This window comes from Pan paniscus, chromosome 7, assembly GCF_029289425.2.
Source record: "Pan paniscus chromosome 7, NHGRI_mPanPan1-v2.0_pri, whole genome shotgun sequence".
NCBI classification, from domain to species: domain Eukaryota; kingdom Metazoa; phylum Chordata; class Mammalia; order Primates; family Hominidae; genus Pan; species Pan paniscus.
In genome coordinates, this window is record NC_073256.2 from 148387617 (window position 1) to 148414592 (window position 26976).

The 26976-nt window shown below is 42.9% G+C and overlaps 1 protein-coding gene across 4 annotated transcripts in view; it reads right to left on the reverse strand.

Annotated features, from left to right (window-relative positions):
• ADCY8 (adenylate cyclase 8) overlaps positions 1–25130 on the reverse strand; it is a 261872-nt gene extending 236742 nt beyond the window's left edge. For all 4 annotated transcript variants that reach the window (XM_055116960.2, XM_034966610.3, XM_008955471.4 and 1 more), the window contains exon 1: positions 22975–25130. In XM_055116960.2, the coding sequence (XP_054972935.1) occupies positions 22975–23934 (960 nt within the window). In that variant the 5' untranslated portion in view covers positions 23935–25130. The remainder of the gene's footprint in view (positions 1–22974) is intronic.
• Between the last annotated feature and the right edge of the window lie 1846 nt (positions 25131–26976).

Consider the following 26976-nt stretch of genomic DNA (forward strand, 5'->3'; position numbering starts at 1 on the left):
AGCTATGATTGCACCACTGCACTCTAGCCTGGGTGATCAATCGAGACTCCATCTCTCTCTTTTAAAAAATAAAAAAAGAATGTCACAGGAGGAGCTCTCACTGATTGGGTCACTTTTGTGTCAAAGCTTGAATGAGTCTTGCAGATCTCTGGGGAAAGGATAATTCAGGCAGAGGGAACAGCCAGTGGTAAGGCCAAGATGGTACATTTAAGGGACTGCTGGGAGAGAGGTGAGGCTGGAGCAGAGTGAGAAAGAGAGAGAGAGTATGTGGAGACAGGGACAAAGAAGGTGTAGGGCCAGAGGCAGGTCTTTGGACCATTGCAGGGACACTGGCTCGACCCAGCATGAGATGAGGAGTCCTTCTAGGTTTGGAGCAGAGGACAGGCCTGACTTCTGTTCAAGAGTTATCCCCCAAAAGCCATTGGCCCATCTGCTAAAATTGACAGAACACAAACTAGCAGACAGGCTGCCTCCTGAACTCTTCCTGAAGTTTCTTTAGCCCTAAGAGTAACTCTCCTATTCCTATCTAGGATGTTGGAGAAAGAACTCGTGCTTTGATTAGAAGGTGACTTTGGTGGCCTTGAGCACCACTCCAACTTGGAACGTCCATTGGAATGTACATGATTTTTTTTTTTTTTTTTTTTTTTGAGATGGAGTCTCACTTTGTCGCTAAGGCTGGAGTGCAGCGGCATGATCTCGGTTCACTGCAACCTTTGCATCCCAGGTTCAAGTGATTCTCATACCTCAGCCTCCCTAGTAGCTGGGACTACAGGCGTGTGCCACCATGCCCGGCTAATTTGTGTATTTTTAGTAGAGACGGGGTTTTGCCATGTTGGCCATGCTGGTCTCGAACTTTTGATCTCAGGTGATCCACCCGCCTTGGTCTCCTAAAGTGCTGGGATTACAGGCATGAGCCACCACACCGGGCTGGAATGTCCATGATTCTAAAGTCAGAGCAGGCAGCAGTCGGAGCTAGATGGCTGGAGACATTCAAATTAGGACTCTTTACTCCTATCCTAAGTCCTTGTCTCCACACATTGGCTTGTGAATTTAAGTACAGGAAATATGCTTACATAACTACTCTTTATGGTATGGGATGGGAAAAGCTGGGAAGCCAGAGAGCACTGGGTGCTAGATGCATTAGGAAAATCCCCCCATCTACTCCCCACCCCCACACTCTGCATGGGCAGCCACCAGTCAGGGGCTGTGCTCACTGATATCCACCATCCCTGAATATGACCCCACCACCTGCAAGGGGCCGACGATGGAGCCCACTAGCAATCACTGCATCTTTGGTTTACTGGTCACAGCATGTTAACATTTAGCTTCCTTTTCCCCCTCAGAGTTTTAAAAATGATGGCAGAGAAGTATGCCATGTAAGAGGAAAAAAAAAAAATCCCACTAGGAGATGAGCAGACAAGGTTAGCAGCCTGCTCAGCTCTTGGAAGTTAAGAAACCTTTCAGACCCTTGTTTCCTTATCTGATAAGCACCAACGTCTGATATATCAAATATCAGAAAACTTTAAAATATAAATTGTATTACAAATGCCGAGTATAAACATTTTATGTTTTATTGTATTACAAATGCCGGGTATAAACATTTTATGTTTTATTGTATTACAAATGCCGAGTATAAACATTAATGTTACGGGTAATTGAGGGAGTTTGTCATTTGGAATAAGTGTTGGTTTAAGGGAAAGAAGTGGGCTTTGAAGTACTTACTCTTCTTCAATATTTCATATAAAATAATGACTCAATGTAGTTCTGATACTGTCTTCTTTAGCAATTATTATTTTTCAAAGCTCAAAGAGAACCCTCAAAGAAAGAGAGGTAGTTCTTTCCCCTCCTTTTGTTAAAATACACTACCTTGAAGGAATAATGCTTGTATTCAACTTTATTTTTTTCAGTTTTCAGTTGCATGGTTTGGAAATATCAGTTTAAAATATCAAAGACATGCATTTCAATTAATCATGCTTCTTTCTTGTGCTTTGTCACAGTCTGCTGCTAACTTTTTCATAGGTTGGCCACACTACCCTCCCCAGGGGTTCTGTTCATTCATTCAATAAAATTTCCATGAAGCATGTGTTGTGTGCTAGGCATTGTTCTCAAGAGTGGAGATGTGACAGTAAATTAGAGAATCAAGATCACAGCCATCATGATGCTTTCCCTGCAAGCTGCACAATGACAGGTAACACTTACAGGCTTGGCACCACTCTGAGACTTTACCTGCATTGTCTCTGTTTATGCTCACTCCTATATAAGATACATGCTGTAATTATCCCATTTTATAGATGAAGGAATTGAGGCTTATGGAAGTTTAGTGATTTACCAGGTCATACAGCTAATGAGTGATGGTGTCAGAATTCAAGCCAGGTACTCTGTCTCCACAGCATGTGTTCTCACTCATTCTGCCAAACCATCTTCTTCCATTTGAGAGGAAATATAGGAGTGTTAATCTCCTGGAGATGAACATATAAGGAAGGGCATGGTTAGGAGGAGGTTAGGCCTCCATGTCTATCAGTGGAGGTCTATTTTTGTTGTTATCTCGAAATCTTACCCAGTTCACCTGCCACCTCCATGGTGAAGTCTTCCTCAATGTTCTCAGAAATAATGACACTTTCATTTTAGCTCAAAACACTACAGAAATGCCAGGGACTCTTGTGAAGGTGATGAGGAGGGAGGAGAAAGAGGAAGATGATGGTATGAAATTGACGGTATTGTTGGTATTAATGAAAATGATGATCTGGTGTATATTAGGCAATCTTGGCCTTTAGCATTGCACAAATAGGGTAGCTAAGTATATCAGGTCAACAACAAATGTTTTCTACAAGTAGAGTTGCCACATAAGCAACAAAATGAGATAAATTATGTTTAATAAAATTTGTGTTTGCTTCTTTAATGATACCATCTATTTAAAGGCTGTGGAAGCCACAAGTATTTTTACCAGAACATCAGCTATTAAAAGAAGAACATCATTCTGGCACAGTGATTTTATGTAGGATCATTGGAGTTACAATTTGGCAGATTCTTTGGGTCATCTTCTCTTGATATGATTCCTGTTAAGCTGCTGGTACTGAAAACATTTTAGCTTCAATTTTTAGCCTTACCTAGGATTTGAGCCAGATAGAAACAGGCCAGAAGTCTGGTAGAAGCACTAACTTGAATCTTAATCCAACCCAGGTATATCTCACCTTCTTGGACATACACATCCTATTGCCATACATACAAGCCTTTAGCACCAGCCTTGGGTATTCTCATTTATACATTTACTCTTAGATAAATACTTAACAAACATGGGATGCGGAGACTACTCAGGCGAGGAAGCATACCTGACTCACTCCCTATCTTCATCGCTCTTACTATCTGCTGGGAAAACCAGAAAACACATGGAACAAATTCTCTCTCTCTCTGTCTCTCTCTCTCTGTCTCTCTCTCTCTGTCTCTCTCTCTCTCTCTCTCTCTCTCAATAAGGGAGTGTTTTTCAAGAAAATTGCGGGTGTTTTGAAAATGAAATGGAATTGAGTTGTGACTTAAGAGAGAGCAGAGGAAGCGTCCCTGAGAAAGGTTCCTTGAGCTGAGAATGAGGGAAGAACATCTTGGGCAAAGGAAGAACAGAAACTTAGACAGCTGAGGGGTAGAAGATGGCATGGGTCTTTCAAAGAACTGAATGAAAAATATTGTGGAAGGAGAACAAGATGAAGATTACCACTACCTGAGGGAGAGAGGTCAGATCTAAGAGGTAGATCCCAGGAAAGAATTTGTCCTGTGTCTTAAGATCAATAAGGAGCTATTGACAGTTACTGAAGATTCTAAGCCATCATCATAAAAAAATTGCACCCTGGTAACACTGTGGAAAATAGATTAGAAGGGGGCAAAAGTGGATGTAGTGAGGCTACTGTGATTCAGGTGAGGACCAGTATCTTCTGCTCTAGAGTGGAAGGAGAAGACACGGATTGGATGCACTTGAGGACATTCAGCAGGCAAACTTGCAATGGACTGGCCATGGGACAGTGAGAGGGAGAAGTGTTGGGGATGCCTTCTGAGCTTTCTGGCTTGGGCAACTGCAAAGATGAAATAGAGAATGCTGAATTCATTGAGATCAAGAACCAGGAGGCGGACAAAGTTAGGGACACAGTTTGATGTAAATATCCAACATTCCTTTCTGAGATGTGAAAGATTTATTGGACTTCTCTACTTTTTAGAGTCCAATTATTCTACATCTTACCAATTATTTATAACTTCAAGAGTCAGAATCATAAGCTTCAAATTAGAGAAGACCTTTAAAATAGTTTAGTCCAGCTCCTTCTTCTTTTCCCCAAATCCCTGATGATGGGCATCTGGCTTCTGCTAAGCACCCTCGGGGACTACTTTCTAACCTCACAAGGCCTGGTGCACTTTCAAAGAGTTACAAGTAGGAAGGTATCAGTTTCTTCCCTTGGGAAATAGTCCCACTAGTCTTCTCCAGCAATAATTGTTGCCTGGTATTTATTATGTGCTATAAATTATACATCAGATGACATGACATCTGATCTAGGTCTTTCTGTTTCTCAAATCTCAAATATGGAGCAAAGCAAAACAAAGCACCCATAAAATGTAAATGGCTCTATTTGTCTTAGGTGATTAAACAGATAAGTATAAGATAGAAGAATTGCAATTACAATGTTATCTCAAAAAATAGTCAATGTTAATTTATTGGATGATACAGCATGAGTATATTTTGCAGCCAATATTGATTAGAAATTATATTAGATATTGATAAAGGAGAACTAAAACAAAAGTAGAGTATTTTCTATCACTTAAAAAAAATCTAGCAATGAGCAGTCTAGGGCTGGCATGGTGCCTAGTTGTATCATCAGTGTTCTTGGATTCTTATTTCTTGGTGGCCCACCAACCTTCTGTATGGCTTCCATCTCTCCTCACAGTCCAAGATGGCTGTTGGAGCTGTCATGACATCTGTCTACCAGGTAGAAAGATGGCTAAAGGACGTAGGGTGGGTGAAAAAAAGGTGGGTCTCCCAGATGGATCAGACACCTTTTAAATGCTTCTCCAAATCCTCTAGTAATGCAACTGGGCACATTACCTCCCAAAATAAAGTTTGGTTCTATATGTGATATGGTTTGGCTGTGTACCCACTCAAATCTCATCTTGAATTGTGGTTCCCATAATCCTCACACATTGTGGGAGGGAACTGGTGGGAGGTAATTTAATCATGGGAGCAGTTACCTTCATGATGTTCTCGTGATAGTGAGTGAGTTCTCACGAGATCTGATGATTTTATAAGGGGCTTTTCCCTCTTTTGCTTGGCACTTCTCCTTGCTGCTGCCATGTGAAGAAGGACATGTTTGCTTCCCCTTCTGCTATGCTTGTAAGTTTTCTGAGGCCTCCCCAGCGATGCTGAACTGTGAGTCAATTAAGCCTCCTTCCTTTATAAATTATCCAGTCTCAGGTATGTCCTTATAGCTGTGTGAGAACAGACTAATACAACAAGTGTGTCCTCAAATGGCTTATCATTTTCAAACATATGCAAAAACAATTTAGGGTAATTCAGAATTATGTGGGCAACTAAGTTTGGATTACTTTCAGGAATATAAGTAGGAAAGAAAGGAATTTATTTTTGTTAGTAGGGATCTGGGTAAAAATAAATGCTTGGTCTGCGTATTTTGATATATTATGTAATGATTCTTTTCTTTTTCCATTTGGCGTGCACACCAATCTGTTTTTTTTATTATTATTATACTTTAAGTTCTGGGGTACATTTGCACAATGTGCAGTTTTGCTACATAGGTATACACATGCCATGGTGGTTTGCTGCACCCATCAACCCGTCATCTACATTAGGTAATTCTTCTAAAGCTATCCCTCCCCTACCCTCCACCCCCAGGCAGGCCCCAGTGTGTGATGTTACCCTCCCTGTGTCCATGTGTTCTCATTGCTCAACTCCCACTTATGAATGAGAACATACAGTGTTTGGTTTTCTGTTCTTGTGTTAGTTTGCTGAGAATGAAGGTTTCCAGCTTCATCCATGTCCCTGTAAAGGACATGAACTCAACCTTTTTTATGGTTGTATAGTATTCCATGGTGTATATGTGCCAAATTTTCTTTATCCAGTCTATCATTGATGGGCATTTGGATTGGTCTTAAAGAAAGATGGTGAACTATGAAGTCATCAGAACTTTATATTATTTGATGTCTATATTTTCCCCATAAATGCTAGTTTTACTTCTGTCACAGGCAGCAAGTGCCGGCCAGGTAAAAGAATGAACCATTTCTCAAGTTTCTTAGTGGAAAGGATGAAACCCATTAAAGTATAAAACCCATTGCAGCTCTCAGCAGGGCCAACACAAGAGGCAGTCCATGTAACAACAGATAAACTTTTCTTTCTTGTGTTTGTATTCTGGTAATGTAAGTGGCTCCAGGGTAGAACACATGTATTATTTGACTGCTTCCCTCAAGTCTAGCACATAGTAGATGGTGGAATGATGGAAGGAATATGAATTACTAAATGTAAATATACATTTATTTAAATGACCACTCAGCATGTACAGGGTGGTGATGGTGAGAGTCAGTGGGAACCCATGCATGTTTGGAGCCAAATTAACTTCAGTTCAAATCCTCACTTGGCCACACACAATCGGAATGACTCTAGCTAGGTTAAACTCTCTAATCCTCAAATTCTTCATTTTCAAACTGGAGGTTGCAATTCTGCAATATTATGCAGGAATACCATTAAGAGTGGACAGGATGTGTGCAAACCATATAATGCAGATTCAGATATGGTAGGTGTGTAGGAAGTGCTAGATATCACAGCCATTGCCCTGTGCCTAAGCTACTCTGAAACAAAAGAGACCCTTCTGCCCTGATGCCCATGGACACTGGAATCAACACCAATAAATTATTGCCACATACGAGTGTGTTCTTTTACCTTGCTCTCCTTTTAGGAACATCTAAGTTAAGTCCTCAACAGCTAAAGACCTAGGAGTGGGTTTATAAAGTGGTAGTTCTGAAACATTTTTTGGTGGAAGCTTGGCAGTGCCTTGGTAGGTCACAGAGCAGAAGATGGCAGTGCTGCAGGAGGAGAGGCAGGCTGTATCTTCCCTCCTTGCCCAACACACAGTGCCACTTTCATAAGTTTTATATTTTAGTGCTTAGTCTAGTTTGAAAAAGGAGCTGCCACTATTCTAAAAATCTTTTGTTCATCCTATTTGTTGGAAGAAATTTGATATTTATCTTACTACATATTTCCTAGCAATTTTATTGACAATGGATTAGTTTTGCTGTCATTTAATGGTTGTTTGATATTGAGATAAGTTCCCAGTTTGAAATCTGCACATGTGCATGAGATATGCCCAAGGAGATCAATTTTATTAACTAGATTTTAAAAGGATACTTGTAGCCTTTTTTATATCCAAATTACCTCGAACCCATGGCTAGTTGGGTCTTTTTTGTAGGATGTTGAAGAAAAATTTGTATAGACCTTCCACAAAATTAAGAAGGACTTTACATAAGAAAAGACTTCAGTGTGGAAAGCTCTAAGAAGACATACCAGCATTTAGAGCAACATGGCTTCTCTTCCTTATAAGAGTGTTCTAGATACAGGGCAAAGAGGTGATTGCTAATGATTGCTATTTTTGTCCACGAGTGGACATCCTCTCATCCTGCAGTGTAGTTCTTGTTTCTAGTGTGCAATGCTCATTATTGCCAGCAATGGCCCAGGGCACCATTTGTTTCATCCACTGTTCAGGTGGTTCACAAGTGGAGTCACCTTGTGGACCACTGTCGCGTGTTTGGCAGTCTCACACCAACAACAGAACAAGACAGCTTGCTATTGCGTGACATCATCAGACACAACTGTGTTATAGGAATAATTAATAATAATAATAATAATACAGCCCAGTGTTTGTTTACTGCTGTATATTGGTTCTAAATGTTTTCTTATTCATTAGCTCATTTACTGATAAAGGAGCTACTTTATTCTCATCTTGTTATGGATGCAGTGACTAACCTATAGCAGGATTAAGTGAGTTCCTTCAGGCTACCTTATCTATTTCCTGGGGTCCATAGACAAGGAAGATGAATGTGCCAAAGCCAGGCTCCGGGTTGTGACTATTCAGGCTGTGTAAATGTCCAATTCAATCATGGCTCGGTAATACTTTCACAAAATGGCTGTTGATTACAGTAACATGCACATTGTGGAAATGAGAGATAGGCAAGTGCCATGAAGTCACTAATTAGATAGTCAAAGTACACAATTGTTTGTCAATTAATTATCACAATTACTAGTCCGTTCGAAACAAATTCAATGACTGAATGACTAAAATGACACACAAATTTGCAACTGATGGTGCCAATGTAATTAAACCACTAGGAGAAATTAAATATTAAATACCATCTAGTGAGTGATTCTTTCAGTATTTGCTAAATCATTACTCATAATTCTCTTCTTAAGAATCTCAGAGGTCAAAGACCTCAACAAGTTATGTGTTCTATAAGAATTGTCATTATCTGATCTTGGGAGGCAAATAAATGGGGAAAGCATACCAATCCCCACATGCACATTCATTATAACTCATGGAATAAAATTTTTGAGAGCTGTAAGGAAACTCAGAAATCATTTCACAGTCATAGAAGTTTAGAGCTATCAGAAACTCATTTTGAAGCCAAGACAGGCTGAGTGGCTTGAAGAAAGTTGCACTGTTTTGTATGTAAAATCTGAGGTGAGTCTTTTGATGACCCTTTATTCAGGTGTTGTTTTCAATACAGTGTGCTTATCCCCTTGGCTCTATCTATGATAGTGATAACTATCATGATAAACATTGCTACTATTTGCAAGGTACATTTCATTTTTCTTTTTCTTTATTAATCTTATTGCCTCTGAAATGAGCATAGTTATTGAGATAAAGTGGCCTTAAAGAAGCATCAAATCTAGAGGGCAGCTTTGGAATCAGACAGCTGTGGATGAAATCTCGTATTCATCATATGACCAAAGGGAAACGCTGTAACAACTCTGTGTTCAGCATCCTCAACTATAAAAAGGGAAGCAGCAATACTGATGCAAATATGATTGTTCAGGCATTTACTCAACAAGCTTCTGATATGAGATTCCCGCGTGATGTGCCAGTGTCCATTCCAGTGATATACAAAAGGACAGACCCTGCTCTCAAAGAGCACGTTGTTTAACAGTAGAGACAAATAAATAAAACATAATTCCAATCTTACCTGCTAACATGAATTCCTCCTGTAGATATTAAGAATAATTTCCTCATCTCAGGTCTAGTCAGGATTTTCCTTTTAAATAGAAATGAGTGCAAGCTGAATGCCTAGAGCACACAATTTCAGGAATTATTCCTTCGCAGGGTTGCACAAGTGCAGGGTCAGCCCCTGAGAACAAGTGCTTCTTGTAAGCTTTGTACCCTGGATGCCTCACTTTTCTCAACTAATCACGGCCCCACATCAAACCTGCCTTAAAAGTCCTTAACTCAGTTTGAAATCATTCACTTATTTAGGTGATTATTTGATGGATGACTGTCTATAACTCTAGATTATAATCTCTTTAATAGCAGGATCCTGGATTCTTTTCCTCACCACAGCACCCCTACTGCCTGCATGCAGCACATTGTGGTACTCCATAAATATTCGCCATATGAGGCTAAATGAAAGCATGCATTAATGAATGATGGAAGAATGTTGCTATGGTCTGAATGTTTGTGTCCCTCCAAAATTCACATGTTAAAATGCTAACCCTAAGGTGATGGAATTAAGAGGTGGGAGGTGAATGTGTCATGAGGGTGGAGCCTTCATGAATGGGATTAGTGTCTAGAAAAAAGGCCTCAGAGAGCTGCCTTGTCTCTTTCATCCTGCAAGGACACAGTCGGAAGATGGCCATGTGAACCAGGAAGCAGGCCCTCACCAGGCACCAAATCTACTGGTGCTTAGATTTTGAGCTTCCCAGCCTCCAGAACTATGAGAAATAAATGTTTTTTTTTGTTTGTTTGTTACAAGTCAGTCAGTTATGGTATATTGCTATGGAAGCCTGAATGTTCAATAATATAAGTGAATTAGAGGACAGGGATCTAAATCTACCTGGTGGAGTAGCAGGGACCCACTGAAGAGAAGGTGGGGTCTGTGCCAAACTCCAAAGCCTTTCCCACAAATTATGATCTGCAGACTGCAAGCATCCATTACCTGGCAACTTGTCAGAAACACAGAATCTAGGGTCCTCCTCCTAAATCCAAATTTTGTCAAGATCTCCAAGTGATTCCTATTCACCTTAAAGTTGGAGAAGCATTGGTCTAAAAGATGCAGGGGTTAAGCCAGGGGAAGCCCAGAAACTGTCAGCTTAGGGCAGAGAACTCATTGAAAAAGGGTGATTGTTTTAAAACTTAAATTATAAAATCAAATGAAATGTATTACCTGATTCCTCTTTACCAGGTTCTGATTTAAATACTCCATGTGTATTATTTCATCTCTTCAACAACCTCCTGAGCTATTATTATTATTCCCATTTTACAGCTGCAGAAAGTGAGGTGCAGAAAGATTGAGGCTCTTGTCAGTGTTATAAAATGAAAAAATGGCAGATCAATCCCAGGCAGTCTGAATCCACATCCTGTCCTATGAACTCTATGCTTTTTTCTTTCCTTGGGAAGTGTGTTAAGTTTGGCATATAGCAATCTCCAATACAGTTCTGTCTCATTGAGAGTCATGCTTGAAGGACTGCTCATTTTTTTGTCAAATTCTGCTTATCTCTCTGCCCCTCCTTTCCTTAAACACCTAACATGAGCTTAGATTATCAAAGTCAAACAAACACAATTCTCCATTTAAACACACCCCACTTATTCTTAAGCAGGTACTTGTCCCGGAGAAGGGGTACAGAAGGAATTCCAGGAAGTGGTGACACTTGAATATTGCCAGGCAAGGAAGGTAAACAATTGTCCTAGAAAACACACACAGGCAGAAGCCAGCATGGAATATGAAGAAAACTGGTGATGAGGTTCAACAGTAGAACTTACCCAGTGAAGTGAAGTGGTGAGAATGCTAGCATATGGGAGAAGCTCCCACTGGGGAGTGTGGGGGTGGTTCAGAGGAGCATGGGGTGGCTTGATGAATCTTGGGGGTGGGGCTTCACTAGAACAGAAAGAGCAGGATAGAGAGCTGTGGACAGACCCCAGCAATGGAAGACTAAACCATCAGAATTTCATGTAGATATTAGACGAGATGGAGTCAATTGTTGACTTGTTGGGGTTGGGCTGCCTCAATGGAGGTATCCAGTAGGTCTCCAGATTGCCAGGTCTTAAGCTTAGCAGATAAAACTGGGGTAGAGATACAGGGTTAGGAGTTAGCAGCACAAAGATACATACTTGCTGACTGAGGGAGGGATTTGATTATCCAGGGAGTGGTGTGGAGTGAGATAATGTGAAGTCATATAGGACGGAAACTTCAGGAGCCCCAACATTGAAGAGGTGAATTGAAAAACAAGACCTGGAGGAACCTGAGAAAGAAGAGTATGTAACCAGCACTACACTATTCTGTAGAGACTTAACAGTGACCCAGATGCCACCCCAGACTTTGTGAAGCTCACAGCCCAGCTGGTGAGAGAGATGTGGAAGCCAATAGCACTGCAAAATGAGGCAGGATAAATGGGCAGGTAAAGGGCCATGCCCTCAGAGGAGGAATATCTAACTGGGTCAGGAGTGTTGAACTATCCTTCTTTTAGACAGGAAGAAATTTTGGCCCAAAGAAGCTGAAGCCAAAGTTGCTGTGAAAAACCCATAGCAAAAACAGGAGGAGAATTTGTGTTTTCTATGTTTTTAAGGAAATATACTTACATGGTTTCAAAAATATCTTTCATTGTCCATTGGCACAGCTTCTCTCTGGCTGAGATGGCTTGGGCAGGGCCCAAAGAGCTGCGTATCATGTCATAATTCACCTGGCAAGAGCCAAGGGCAATATATCTCTCATAAATAGAAAAGAGGAGACTTTGTAGTCACTGCACATTGACCACTTGGGGCCATGAACTCATTCTCAAATGAACTACCCGCCTCCAATAGGCTGGGAAGGCTCACCCGATGAATGAGGGTGTGGGAGATTTGACTTTAGAAGAAAACCAGCTTGCTCTTAGTGATTTTTTTTCTTGAACTAATTAGCAGAAAAAAAAAAAAAGAACTAAAAAGACTCATGACCGTTTTTGGGACTTTATAAAGACAGTTTTAGTTAATTGCTTTGAGTTCCATTCTCTAAAATCTGACTTTGGTTTGCTTTTTAGAAGTCTGTAGATAAACTGGTCCAGTTAGGGTACAATATGGTCTTTATGCGACAGGTTTTAAGCTGTAGGAAACAGTGGACTAAGCACCTATCCATTTTTTACGCTTAGGAAAGTCAACCTGCTTTGTCCGATATCTTCCCCTAAGGAGTGAGGCCTACCAGCCCCTCGGGTATGGAGTACCAGGAGTCAAGTGGAAGTGTGGGAGTACCTCCTGCCCCCAGCTGTACCTGTATGTACCCAGATGGTGAGCACCCACCAGAAGGGGGCACCACTGAGACGTCAAGCCCAGGAAGTGATTTCCAGTGTGCTTGCACAGCAGGTTGTGGGTTGCACAGCAGCAAGTGAGAGGCAGGGCAAATGAGTGAAGCTGCATCTGTATTTACAGCCACTCCCCATCGCTTGCATTACCGCCTGAGCTCTGCCTCCTGTCAGATCATTTGCCAGTGGTGGCATTAGATTCTCATAGGAGTTCAAACCCTATTGTGAACTGCACATGCGAGAGATCTAGACTGCAAGCTCCTTATGAGAATGTAATGCTTGATGATCTGTCACTATCTCCCATCATCCCCAGATGGGACCATCTAGCTGCAGGAAAACATTATGGTGTGACTTGTACAATAATTTCATTATATATTACAATGTAATAATAACAGAGATAAAATACACATAAATGTAAAGCTCTTGGATCCTCCCAAAATCATCCCCCACCCATGTCTGTGGAAAAATTATCTTCCATGAAACCATTCCTTGGTGCCAAAAAGGTTGGGGACTGCAGCTATAAAAGCAAAGAACTCCAGAGCTGGGTATAGAGATTCAGAGCCAGGATGCTGAAGAACAAAGAGGGAAGAGAACAAGAGGGTGATGTATTTGCTAGCAATTGGACTCTATTTTGAGTAGATGGGCCTGATCCATTTAAAGTGTTTGATAATGGACAAATACCCATGAATAATTCAGGCCCATAACTTTTATTTTAACTTAAATGATCTGGATAATTACTTGAATTTTTCTTCACATTATCTAATATGTACATGTATATGAATATGTATAGCAAAAACTCAGCTGCAGCTTTCTGCTCAAAGTGCTTCACGGGATAATTTCTGGTGTACTTTTGCTGTATTGACAGAGAGACTGATTTCTCTTCTCTTGCCAGTTTTTCATTCCCTGTTGATGATTCTGTAATGATGTGTGTGTGTGGGTGGGGGTGGAGTAGGGGGTGGCTAGGGGAAGGAAGGAAATGGTCATCTACTATTCATTCATTCCATTCATTTAAAATATGATATTCAGAGCCATCCATGTGCCAGATGCTATGCTAGCTGCTAGAGACACAAAGATGGATAAGATACAATTCTTGACCTCAAGGGGCTCATAGTCTGGTGGGCATGTGAGAACGTTATGACATTGCTCTGATAGAGGAAATCACGGGATGTGGAAATGTACCAAGGAAAGTGACTTTGAGCCTTGCCTAAACTTACTGTCTACCCATGTTTGTGTGGGGATGGGTTGCCTAGAGTCTCAGGGCAGCTCTTCAGTTTTCAGCTGGAGTCACTCTGAGCACAGAGTGACTATGAGTTCCCAGAGCCGCACATGCTCCCTCCTGTCATGTCTCCAGGTCACCAGCCTTGTGACAAATTCAGTTTGTGATAAGGTGATGCTCAGACAACTGATGACTTGGCCCATCCCAGGGTCCTTTTGCACGCTCTTCTTTTCTTCACCAGGGAGGAAGATCCATACCCTTCCACTATTTCTTCTGGAGTCTGACCTTTCCTTTCATGTAACTTCTAAAAGAAATCCACTGCAGCTTTGATGTTTCATACTTTAGAGGTCTGTAGTAAAAAGAGTCCAAGTCTTGCATTTGTGTAAAATATTTACTGAATCCCTGAATCCTGTGCTCCAGATGTGTTCTAAAGGTCAGGTGCGAACCTCCAACCAAACCTCTGCAGTGGAGTCACAAATTCCCTACCCAAATCCATCCAAGCATCAGCTCCATTACATCAATAACCTTATCTCTTTAGTACCTAGCTGTGTTCTAGGACATAAAACCCAGCAGGCAGTCAACAAATATTTGGTGGAAAAGTTTATCTATTCAATAGTTATTCCACCTTTCATTCTAATGCAATCCTGATCTTTTAAAGCCCAGCAAAATCATTTTTTGGCCATCCTTTCTTGCTGATAGAACTAATTATGTCGCCTGAAATACAAGGAGGTCTTGTTGGGCAGAGATCCCAGGGGAACTCCTCAAAGGGGCACAAATTCAGTTGGCTTATGCCCTTTTACCATTTTGGCCTCTTGCCCTTTGTCTTCTACTTTTCCATGCCTGCAAAGCAACCATGATGACATGAGATGCAGCCAATGACTTTCAACTGACCTTGAAGAAAAGCTGTGCAACAATCCATCAGGGATATAATAAAGGATTCCCTCTATAGGAATATATATGTATATATCTCCCTACATAGGATATTCGTATATATCTATAGGAATAGATATATAGATCACTATATAGGAATCTCCTTGATTACATCCCTGATGGATTGTTGCACAGCTTCTCCTTGGGGAATGCCCAATGGCAAGGAGCTCATCATCTCAAAAAGCAGCTCCCTGGGCAGGTCTGTTTGTTATCAAACTTTACCTTTTTGTGAATCAGAATTCCTCCTGCTTTAATGGCTATCCATTGGTCTTAATTCCATTCCACAGGAGACACACAGAAAATAACCAGTCTCTTTGTCATGGCAGAATCCCAAATATTTAAAGGCAGTCACCATATTCTTTCTATATCCCTTCTATCTTCAGGCCTTCCAGAGGTATTCTTCCTTGTTTTGTTTTTTGTTTTTGGTCCTTGCTATGGCTTGAATATGCCCCTCATAAAGCATGTGTTGGAAACTTAATCCCAAATGTTACAGTGGGGCCTAATGAGAGGTGTTTAGATCCTGAGGGCTTTACCTTCATGAAAGGATTAATGTTGATTTTAAAAGTGTTTGAGGCCTTGAGTTCAATCTCTTGCTCTTTTATGCCCATGTGATACCTTCTGCCATCTTACATTGCAACAAAAAACCTTCACCAGATATGGTCCCTCAATCTTGGAATTCCTGGTCTCCAAAACCAGGAGCCAAATAAATTTCTGATTTTTTAAAAAATAAATTACACAGTCTCAGGTTTTGTTATAGCAGCATAAGATGGGTTCTGTTAGATTTTTTTTTTTGTGCTCTTATTTCTTCTCCCTATATTCTGAGTCAAAGAAATACATGTACTTTGATAATGCATTCTCTAACCCTTAGTAGTTTCTATTTTATAAGCAATCTTGTGCATTCAGCGTGTAATCACACACACATACATACACACAAATGAAGAAAAGATTCTGAAACGGTTTACTCCAGTCAACTGAAAAATCAGCTGACATAGAATGAGGATGTGTTGTTTACAAAATGAAGTGGTTATAGTTTTTTGTTTTTATGTGAAATTTTTACACTGGCACTGTAGATAGAAATGGCAGTTGTAAAAACATTACTCATTTAACAAGAAACCCCAAGACATTAATGTGATTTACTTTCATATCCGGCTTATGTCTTCACCATGTATAACTTTATCATTCCCTAATTTGGGGGAAGTTTGTGCTTCAAAGACATTTTGCAATTAGTAGCACTTGAGCTTGGATATATAAAGCAGGAAACAGAGTGAAAGGGATAGAAAACCCCAGTAGCTATAAAGTACAAAGTATTTCATATATTAAAATATATGATCTAGCTAAATGAAATTCAGATATCAAATTATACACATGCACATTCAGAGTCCAGTGCATAGAGATCAAAGAAACAAGCAAACATAGGTTTATCTGACAACACCTTGTCAGATAAGTTCTGTTCCTTTATCGAGAAGGTAGTGGCATAGTGGCATTTGCTGGTAGGTGGCTTTTATGCCTACCAGAATGTGCCTGGGCCTCCTGTGGAATGTCTGGCATCTCCATGGTTAATTAATCTATTCTGCATTCTTCCTCTCCCCCACAGGGCTGACTGTAAAAAATCTTGCAGGGAGAAAATCTGGCTTCCGAAGCACTGCTTAAGTGACCTGACTTCTTAAAATAGTCCTTCATAAACAAAACTCACATGATATAATTTGAGTGTGTAAATCCAATTACATTTCCTGGGGAAGTGCAGGGAAGATTATACTAGCTTTCTCTGCTCTGTTGTGGCTGGCTGAAGCAGCATTCCTCGACTAAGGCCCCACAAAAATCCTGGGAAGAAAATTCTTTATATAACTCACTCTTTTGCCAACTGAGGTTCAAACCTATGTATCACAGAAATTTTGCAACCTTCAATACTGCCATTAATCTTCATGTTCTGTTACTTTAATTCTGCCCCAAAGAGAAAACCAAGAACACACTTCAGAAGTGATAAGTCAAGTGAACTGCTATATTGTCCAGCTGCATATTCTGAGTCTACTGGTCTCCCAGAGAATCAATATTGTACCTATTTGGTGCTGAGAGGACAGGTTGAAGATGAATGTTGCAAGTGTCTCCTATGTTTTGGAAATAAACACATGTAGAATCAACTTAAATAGACACACTTGTGAAATGAATAAATTAGCATCTTAAGAAATATTTAGACAACAGTAAAATGTCACATCAGCATGATTGTAGTAGTGTCCTCTGATTAAATGTTGCTAGCAGCACTGAATATGGAATAAACTCTTTTTAAAAATCTTTCACTTTTTTGCTTGGTTTCACTCATTTCTGATGAGCTCTTAAAATGTCATCAATCATCAAAATGTAAATATGACTAATGCATTTGTCCTACTTAGCATGACATTGTAGCAGCTGCTCTAGAAGCAAAGTCCTCCCAATCTTCCCAGTTCTAATCTAATTATGCTCTGACCTGCTGATAACAGTCAGGTGATATTACCAGATATGAAGGAAAACAAATTCATAATTCAATCTTGCAAAGCACACACTACACAATCATTTTACAACTCTCTCTAAATACAGAGACAACAAGCCTATTTGCAACTCCAGGGCAAAGATGTCTACAGGCCAGAGCTGAAGGGATTTAATTGGTCATTTCAGCAGTCATTAAGATATCCTTTGTAAAGCCCATTCTCCACCAACACACATACACAAAAGCACACACACACACATACACATGAAGAAGAAAGAAAGAAAAGAAAAATAGAAAGAAAGAAAAAGGAGACTCTCTGGGTATCTTTTACAAGTAAGAGAGAATAATATTTCTATTTCTCGGTGTTCAGAGGAATCTCTTGGGAAGGTTGACACTCAAATCGGCTTTTGAAAGGCATTTTTCTCAGACATGCTGGAAAGCCGACATTATTTTTTTAAAGCCTATATGAATTTCCTAAAGAAAAATGTACAGAAATGGAGATATTTGGGGTTTTAAGAAATGCACACCATAACTAGTGAGGTGCATTAAATTGGATTCCAGTCATACTCATTTAATGGATATTTATGTCTCTCAAATGAGTACGTACCTTGATACCAACTACCAAACTGGAATGATTTATATTACATGCCATTTGTTGTACATTAAGTAGTCACAGGATTCCCTTTATTTGATTTGAGATAGCTACAAAGAACCTTAGACTTAGACAAAGAACATATAATATCTTATGTTTAAACTGTATAAATGATGGGAGAGAAGTTGGTAATTTTATTATATTTATTTTATCTTTACTGTGAAGTCAGTCCTTCATTTAAGTGGTCAGAAATGTGTATTTAAGTCACATACAAAGTCAGCTTCCCTCCTGAACCCAACTTACTCATACTATACACCACTATCTTATCCAGCACAAAGAAAAAAAAAATTTCCCCTAAAGGATTTCTTAAAGGCCAAATGTTAGGCTAAATGTCCCTCATTGTAAGTCAAGTTTAACAATCATTCTTTAGCATTTTTCTGGCTCTAGTCTCTCCTGTTCGATAGGATGTTGAAAGGTAGGAAAGAAGATGTTGCATGAGGAATTTAAATCTGACAGCATGACCTTGAGCACTAAGTAACCTGGATTTGCATATCTGACTGCCTTTGATTGTACAGTTATCTTGGAGAAATCATCTCCACTCTGACAAGTCCGCTTATCTATCTCACCAAGAGGCACAGAAAACTAATTAGCCACTAGCTGTAATATTTTAGAATCCCCAAGAGGGAACCATAATGCAGCGATCTTTCTGGTTAAATATTGCTGCCTCTCAGTTTTCCAGTAACTAAATGATTTCCACCATCTTATCACTAATGAGCTAAAGTATGAGAATGAGATGAGTTTCAAATGTAAGATAGCTCATATTATTGTCACCAGCAATTAAAATAGAGTAAAATGCTAACTATAGCAATAGCGTTTAGAATTTCTCTACCTTGTGAAAGAACCTAGCAAATATAATCTTATCATCAATCCTTTATTTATACATATAACATCATTTTGTAATGAATTTCCTGGTGGATAAATCGAATTGGTGATACAAACAATTGGTTTATGATGTGGAAAAAATAAACCAGTGTCTTAGGAAAATCTGGACAAGGTATTCCTATCATTGGTTTGAGGCTTATTTAACTTGGATTGGGTGCAGTTTCATAAGAAAGAAACGATTGTAGCCCTAGTGCTACCTATAGCTGAGCTAAGTCAGAGTGAAATAAAAGGAACCCTTCAAACTGGGTTTTGAGCCTTCTGAAAGTTTCTCAGTCTTTCCGATGCCACTCCAGATGCAGAAAACATATGGGTGATTATGTCTGCTCTAGACAATAATCTCTTTGTTGGGTGGGAAGTCAATGTTTGTAGTGTGTTAATTGAGTAGAGAAAACATAAACCATCTCTTTGCTGATGGCAGGGAATTTCCTGAGTGGCCCCTTTTAGGTTCCATTTTGTATCCACAGTGGAAAGCAAATGGTGATTCAATAAACACAGGGCTTTGTCTCTTCATATAGGGTGTCTGCAGAGATTTTCAGTGTGGTTGCTACCCTGTCAAGTCACAGATGTCATTTCCTTCAGGGTAGAAAGAGGGAAAGCAGATTCTCACAGCTTAGATTAAAGGAAGGCAATCATTGGCTCATTTGTTCCTTTCAAAAATGACATTTTCAGTGAAGTGAAACAGCTGCCAAGGTGTGCTAACTCTATACTCCCATTTTCGTTTCCTAAATCCTGAAAATGCTAAGTTAAACATTAGCTATCCTCCTAAAGAGAATGAAGATTAATGTGGAGAAAGATGCTATTCCAGTGTTTATGGCTTTTAGTTGACAGATTTGTATCTAGCTAAGCAGAATGATGAGCTAGCTACAATGAGCCTATGCCCAGCAATTCACTCATTTTTCTCTCATAATTTCCCTTTGGCTTCTTCGTTAAATGTTTATTTAACTCTCTTAAGTAGTAAAAGAAGTACTCCTCACTCTAATAGTTTCAAATGCTTACATGTTTAGAAGGATAATCACTAAAGGGTTTCTGAAGAATAATTGGCATCAGAGTCAGGGTTTGAATTCTGCCCTCCACTTGCCAGGTTCCTGATCCTCAGGGTATCACTGTAAAGTTTCTAGGATTCTGTCATCTTTTTCTCTGAAATGAAAATGAAGGATGATACCATCTATTTTTCATCATTAGATATGATGATGCACATAAGGGTGCTTAGTTACATGTAAAATACTGTGCAAAGTAAAGGATTATTATTGTTTTTGATTTCTTTAGAAGATGTTTACGTGTAAGACTGCCTTACACACATATGATGTGTATGTGTGTGTGTGTGTATAGAAAGCTTTCACCAACACAACATCAGGGCACTTGGATATTTTATAATATTTCCTATATGATGAATTGTCTTCTTCATTCAGTGACCGTTTGTTGAGTACCTGCTATATGTCTGGCATTTTTCTACAGGCCGAGGATAAAATGCTATTTATGATAGACAACATCCTCGCCCTTATGGTGTTTACATTCTTGTGAGGGTGTGGGGAGAAACATAGTAGATATAAACAAATAAGATAATTTCAGATAGCAGATGTGCTCTGGAGAAAATGAAACAAGTCGTTTACTAGAGAAAGTAGCATTTGAGAGTCTGGAACAATGAGAATGTGCCAGTCTTATAAAGACTTGGGAAAAGTTGCTCTAGGTAGCAGGTGAAAAGACCCAGAATTAGGAAGAGCTTGGAATATGGCAAAAATGAATAGCATATTTGGAGCCTAATGAAGAGAATACAAGAGAAGAGAAGAGAGGGAAATATGGTTGGAGAGAGAAGAAGCAACTAGCTCAGAGAATCAAGCATGCTGTGGTAAGAAGTTAGGATTTTACTCGAGTTGCTATAAGAAGTGTTTAGCAGGTTTTGAGCATTCCTTATGTGTTACCAGACATGGAAAACTAAATAGTACCTATTCAAAAATCACAGATTCTTATAAAAAGCGATTTATTCTCTACTTCGTCCATCTGCGCGATCTAGGAAAGACTCTTAAGCCAATAGAGGGCGCCAAAGGACCTTTAAAAGCCCTTTCAGCACTGAAGTGAGGGGAGAGCGCTCTGGTTGTTCCTTTTAGAGTTTTGGTAAAAGGTGACTCAACCTATGAAATCGTAGTTTATCTACAATTCTTACCCAAACAAAAAATTGAATGAGCTTGGTTTACATGCATCAGGACCTTGGATTTCACAGTGGAGAATTGTTTATGATGAGATGAGGGTGGGAAGACATTTGGGGGTTATTTTTAATCTTCTCCCATCTGGTAGTATTCGAGTAGAATATAAAACAAATATGGAGCCAAAATTTACTTTCTGGATTCACTTGGCAAGAAAAATATATCTATACTTAGAACTTTGAAAACACTCATAATTTGCCACTTAGGATGTGTTATTCTAAATACTATTCCAAACTTACTTATTAAGTTTTCTAGTTGTGTGTACTGAGAAAGGCTATTGCGTGAAAAGTAGTGGGTTATAATACATGGAATTTCTTATACATGATAAGATAGCTATGCTTTATCGTGAAAACAACTCATAGTGAGTTAGATGAAAAAAAGAGAAGGCAAAGAGAAGGAAAAATAAGGAGGAAGGGGAGGAAGACAGGGAAGAAAAGATCTGCTAATGTCTATGTATACAACAAAGAAAATAAAAAAGAGAATGAGAGAGCTTGGAAGAAAGTAGATTTAGATGTACTGGCATGTAGATCTTCATGTAAACAGGATTGAGAAATAGTTAATACCAAAGAATTTGACTTCCACTTCCCAGATTGAGACTTATTTGTTATATGTGGATATGAAGGTTCATGGCGACTGTGATAAAACATTCATTATTGTCTTTAATAAGAAAAAGTTCAGTCAATCAGCCCTTACTCAGAGTCTCTCATCTCTCCATTTCATGCTTGATAATCACAGGCATGTAATTTATAAACTTTTTGCTTTACCCAGAGAGACTTCAGAAAGCACTGTAAAAGCAGCCAACCAGATAAGTCACCTGAGCAAAGGAATATAGAACCATTGCAGAAGAGACAGGATCCCACATTGACCAGAAGTCCAGGAGGCCAGTGATGGGTGAAGCACTCTAACAGTGCTGGCAATCTAAACATCACGAACAATTTTCAGTGGGGTCGTGCCTGTTTATTCTAAGCACCATCTATTCAAATTCGACCATAAGGAAGAGGAGTTTTAAGCTTCTAATACAGCAAAAATGATACAGAGGCTAACGACAGAGCAGGCCCATACAAAGCAGCCCCCTGACCATGCATCTCACACCAGCCATCTATTTGAAAACACTTCACTTGACATGTTTCCCTCATTTTTGAGAAACCCCCAAAGTCACTCTCCTGTTACCTACCATACATTTTGCAAAGACAGTGCCATGCCATTAATTAGCTATTGGTTCTAGTAAATTTAAACAATAGAAACATTGTCTACCTTCTCATCCATAGACAATGTGAACTTTGTTCACATAAGCATATCCATATGTAAGGGGAAGAATAGAAAAAAAAAGAAGGAGAAAGGAGGGAAAGATACCTAAAGAACAAGATTCCACCTAAATATAATATTTAAAGCATCTACATCAAAATGCCCTTTTCCAATTAATCAAAACTTGCATTCTTTGCCACCCCCAATTACTGAGGTTGGTTTATTCAAAGCACTGGGGTCGCATCGTGTCATGAGAGAAGATATCATGTTCGGTCACCAAGGCAATAAAAAATTCCCGAGAAAACCATGTGTCATAGGATTGTTTGAAGGATTGGATGACATAACACGTACAGTACTCAGCACTGACAATCAGGATGTGTTTAACAAATGTATGTTCCTTTGAGAACTGAGGGTTTGTGGCTTAGAGATACGGAAAAACCCAACTCTGAAGCCCAGAGCCTGCTACAACACCCTGCTGGGACTCTCCTGAGGAGAGATGTTAAGGAATGGGTCACCTTCTAAATCTGGATGCTTCTCCTCCCCTTCTGTCTCCTGCTCCGGAGACTGCAGACCCTGAGGGAGGGGAATGAGGAACAGAAAGCAGACTTTCTTAGCTGATGTCAGAGTAGAATTACTCACAGAATCAGAGTAGAAGGGTAGAGTTGGTAGAAACTTTTAGAGGTCATTTAGTTCCACTTTAAGAAGAGATTGCATTCCGCTAACACTCAAGACCTCCTAGGTACAAGGCACTGTGCCAGACTGAAGGCGGAGACTTAAAGAGAGTGAGGCAACCCTGGCTCTCTGGAAGCTATATGATTAATAACCCGGGGAAGTTAGAGGGGAAACAAATGCAAGGCAGGCAGGAGTTACCTGGTTGATGGAAATGACCGCCAGCCGGGGTATGACCACTTGGAGGATGACCTGCAGCAGCGAGGTGCCCAGGCCGGCCAGGATGGCCCAGGTGAGCGGCAGCGGCAGCATACTGTAGGTGGCGAAGAGCGTGAAGAGCACGTAGCCTATGCCGTCGCCCAGGAGCCCGTAGCCGAGGCCTGCTGCCAGGATCTGGGTGGTCATGGCCACCCAGGTGACCACGCCGCTGTACTGCAGGTACGTGTGGGAGGTGGTGTCCTTCCTGACCACCACCAGGGCGCAGATCACTACCTCAATGCCGGTGAAGAAGCCCAGCAGGATGCCCTTGAGCGGGTCCATGGGGGCCGAGGCCAGGCTCAAGTGTAGGACCAAGAGAGTGAGTTTGGTCAGCACGTCCAGCACGTTCATCACCACTTCCGATTTGCGCCTTTGGCCCAAGAAATAGCGCTGGTAGAGGCGTTCCAAATCCCGAGATTTGAAGGAGTTGCGCAGGGTGGGGAAAATGACCCCTCGGTAGCTATAGCCCCCATTAAGAAAGAAATCCGAGTTGCTAGGGGCACAGTCAAGGTGCAGGAAGCCCAGGTCGCCCCCGCCTCCGCTGCCGCTGGCACTGCCGCTCCCGCTGCGTTCCGGGAAGACTTTGGTGCCGCAGGTGCTGTGCGCTCGCTCTCCTGGGCCCAGCGAGTAGAGGGGCAGCGCCGAGTCGCCTGACAGCTGCGGCGCGTGGTGGTTGGGGCCGCCGCCCGCAGGGTCCGAGGCTTTGCCCGAGCCTCCACTCCCGCTGCCGCTGCCTCCCCGGTGCCCGTGAATGAAGCGCTGCTCCGTGATGTGTCGCACCGCCGTCTGCCACAGCAGCCGCTGCGGCCGGGAGGCGCTCCTGCCGTCGCCGGCCGGGGGCGTCGGGTGGATGGTGTAGAGTTCCTCGCTGCCTGTAAGGCAGCGCACATCGGAGAGCTCCATGGCTCTGGGCCGCAGGGAAGGAGGCGCAGAACCTTGGGGAGGCAGCCGGAGGAGGGGTTCCTAAAGACTCAAAGGCGGCCTGGTAGGAGCTTGGCAGCGATCCTTTTTATCCTAGGCTGCCCCGTTGCAGGAGCCCTGCGCTAGGGCTCCCTGTAGGTCGGGTCATACTGTGCCCAGGGGCAAAGGGCACCTGGAAGATCGCGGCGGACCTCGGCGTCCTTGCGTGCTGCTCTCCCGCCAGCCGGCGCAGCTTGGGTACGCAGCGGCAGTGGCTATTTGTCCTCAGGAGCCGCAGCGCTCTGAGCCACGCAGCCCCTTCCTGGGCTCAGGCTCCTTGGTTGATTCTAGGCTCAGCGTTTTGGCGCAGCCTTTGCTCTCCAAGAGACGCCTAAGCGCCTGGGCGCCGTGCTTCTGCTGCGCGTCGGGCGGGTCCTGGCTGCTGCACTGGGCTTTGGACGCCCACTGCTCCGCGGCTGCAGGGGGCCTGGCCGCCGGTGACCGGCGGCAGCGATGGGTGCGAAGTTAGCAGATGTGGCTGGAATCATCGCCCTTCGGAGAACTCCATTGCGCCGGGATGGGGAGCAGGGGCGGAGCTGGGGGCGGGGGCAAAGAAGGAGGAGGAGGGGGTCACGGTGAGGTGGCGGGGCGCCCCGCGACAGGGTTGGAGAGGTGGTAGCCTCGGCGCTAACAATTCACCAAATAGTTAATTTGGAGGAAGGGGTATGCTGAGGCTCCCTCCTAGGCTCTTTCCTAGTTCGGGAGCAAGGACTGACAGCGCAGCGCTGGCTCTGGCCAGAAGCATCCCTCCCGGAGGGGGTGTGGGGACTCTCGCCCCAGGGTCCCAGCCTGAGCTATAAGACGAGGTCAACGCTTTCAGCTGTGCTTTCGAAGGGTCGCAGCACACAGTTCTCATCCCCTTTATTTCGTTCTTTGGAGTCCATTTGACTCGGAGCTAGGAGGATCAGGAGAGGCGGGGGAAGGAAAAAGTGGTGAGGGCTCCAAAGCCAAGAGCTCCGAGAACGAAGAGAAGCCGCCGGTGCGGATATCTGAGGCTGAGAACCGAAGCTTGGCGGATGAGGCGAAGGTTTGGAGGAGAAGGGAGGCCCGAGGCCGCGTGGAAGTCGACAGAGACGCCTCTGGATCCAGGGAAGCGCCGCCGCGTGCCACCCTGGAGCTCTGAAACGCACCGTGGGCGCCAGGCGACTGGGAGAAATTTGGAGACCTGTCAGAGTGGTCAGACACCCGCGGTGACTTAAACCCGCCCCCGCGCCAAGCCACGCCCCCGGAACCGGGCCGGGGGTGGCGGAGGGACCTGCCACCCAGATCTGGCCAGGACGCCCCAGGTCTTGTAGGCGGAGGCACGCGCGGGCCGGCGTGGGAGAGGACCACTGAGGGCTAGGGCCGGCGGGCGCCCCCGGCCTTCCCTGGGCGCACTGCGATCCAGCGTTCCAGCTGGCCGCGCCAGCCGGTTCCTCCGCTGTTCTTTTTTAGGCATTGGCTCTTGTCCTCTGCAGGTGCGGAGCCAGGACTCGTAGGCCGCTTTGCGCACGGACTCGGAGAGCCCAGCGCGACGGAATACAGGGTTTCCTTTTCGCCCTTCCTACCCGTGCGTCTTTTGGCAAAGCCAACTTTCGGGCTAAACGCAAAATCCCCCAAGAGGCCGCAATCATAGAGACAGTCAGTTTCCTACAGGAGCCTCTTTACTACCTCGATCCGAAGGGGGTGGAGGGTACGGGACATCAAAATGGGGGCGTCCCCTGCCTGCCTCGCACACTAAGTATCTCCGCTTACAATAGGGTCGAGGAGGCGGACGTGGAGAAAGGCATGTCCAGGGGCCCCGCCTCGCCCTAGCCCAGGTTTCCCGCCCGCCCAGACTCAGCCGAGCGCTAGCGGACAAAGCCTGCGGCGGAGCTTGCGGCGGACCAAGTCGCTGAGCGGTGGGAGCTTAGTGCCGGTGCTAATGACAGATGAGCCGCGTCCCGGGGTGCAGGGTCTGCAGGGCAAACGCGGCCGCCGCAGTCCCGCAGCCGGATGCAGGTGGAGGAGCGGTGGTGGTCACCACCTCCTCCACCAAGACTGCGGCTGCAGCCAGTGGAGCCCGGGCCCAGAGCACAGTCAGCTGATGGCCAATGACGTCAGGCCCTGGGCGCGTTCGCGGCTCCCCGTGGCGTCCCATGAAAGCCCAAATGACCGCCTTGCCTTGCCGCCCCCTCAGTCCCTCCTGAGCAAGAAGAGAAGCTCCCTTCCCTCCTGCCTGTCCTAAGGAAAAATAAATTTCGATACCCCCACCCCCAACCACATACACTGTCTCCAGGGTTATTTCTGTCGGCCGTGTCCCAGAAACGCGGGGTTTAATTCTTTGCTTTTTAATTCCTGTTTTTTTCCCCACGCATTTCGGCTTCGGGTTAAACCCAGAACGGGCCACCTGCCTTGCACACAGAATTCCAGAAGGAAGAGAAAAGAATCCTCTAATATTCCCCCCAATCCCTAACCAGGAGATTTCTAGAATTTCGTTCACTCCCTGGAAAAGACTCCTTTAATTTCAATCCTTTTAAGTTGTATTCTACCATCCCCCAAGAAAGCCAAAATGAAACGCTCAACTTTAAATAGATAGACGGCTGATTCTATTTTTAACTCTGCTTGTAGATGAATTAATCTGTTAACGTTAAAGATCTCCCAGAATAGTTGGCCTATCCCATGGGGCTGGAAGTTAAGGGTAGAAGTATCTCAAACAACTCTGTGTTACAGTTATCTAGCCCTTAATGAAATAACCCCTGCAATTACATTCCTGTCAAAGAAATGCTTCTTGCTTCTTCCTTCCTGAATTTCTTGGACTCATCAGCCTCACCCTACTGGAACTCGGGTGGGTAATGAGTCTCTTAACTTGAGATGGGAACCCAGACGGAGCACAGTTGGGAAGGCTGTCCTATAGACCCTATGCCAGAATGTGTGGGTAGCTGTGTCCTCTCTCTGCGGGCATTGCCTGAAGGCATCTGTGCTAATGACCATATTAGCAAACCTGGCAATGGAAGACATCACTTT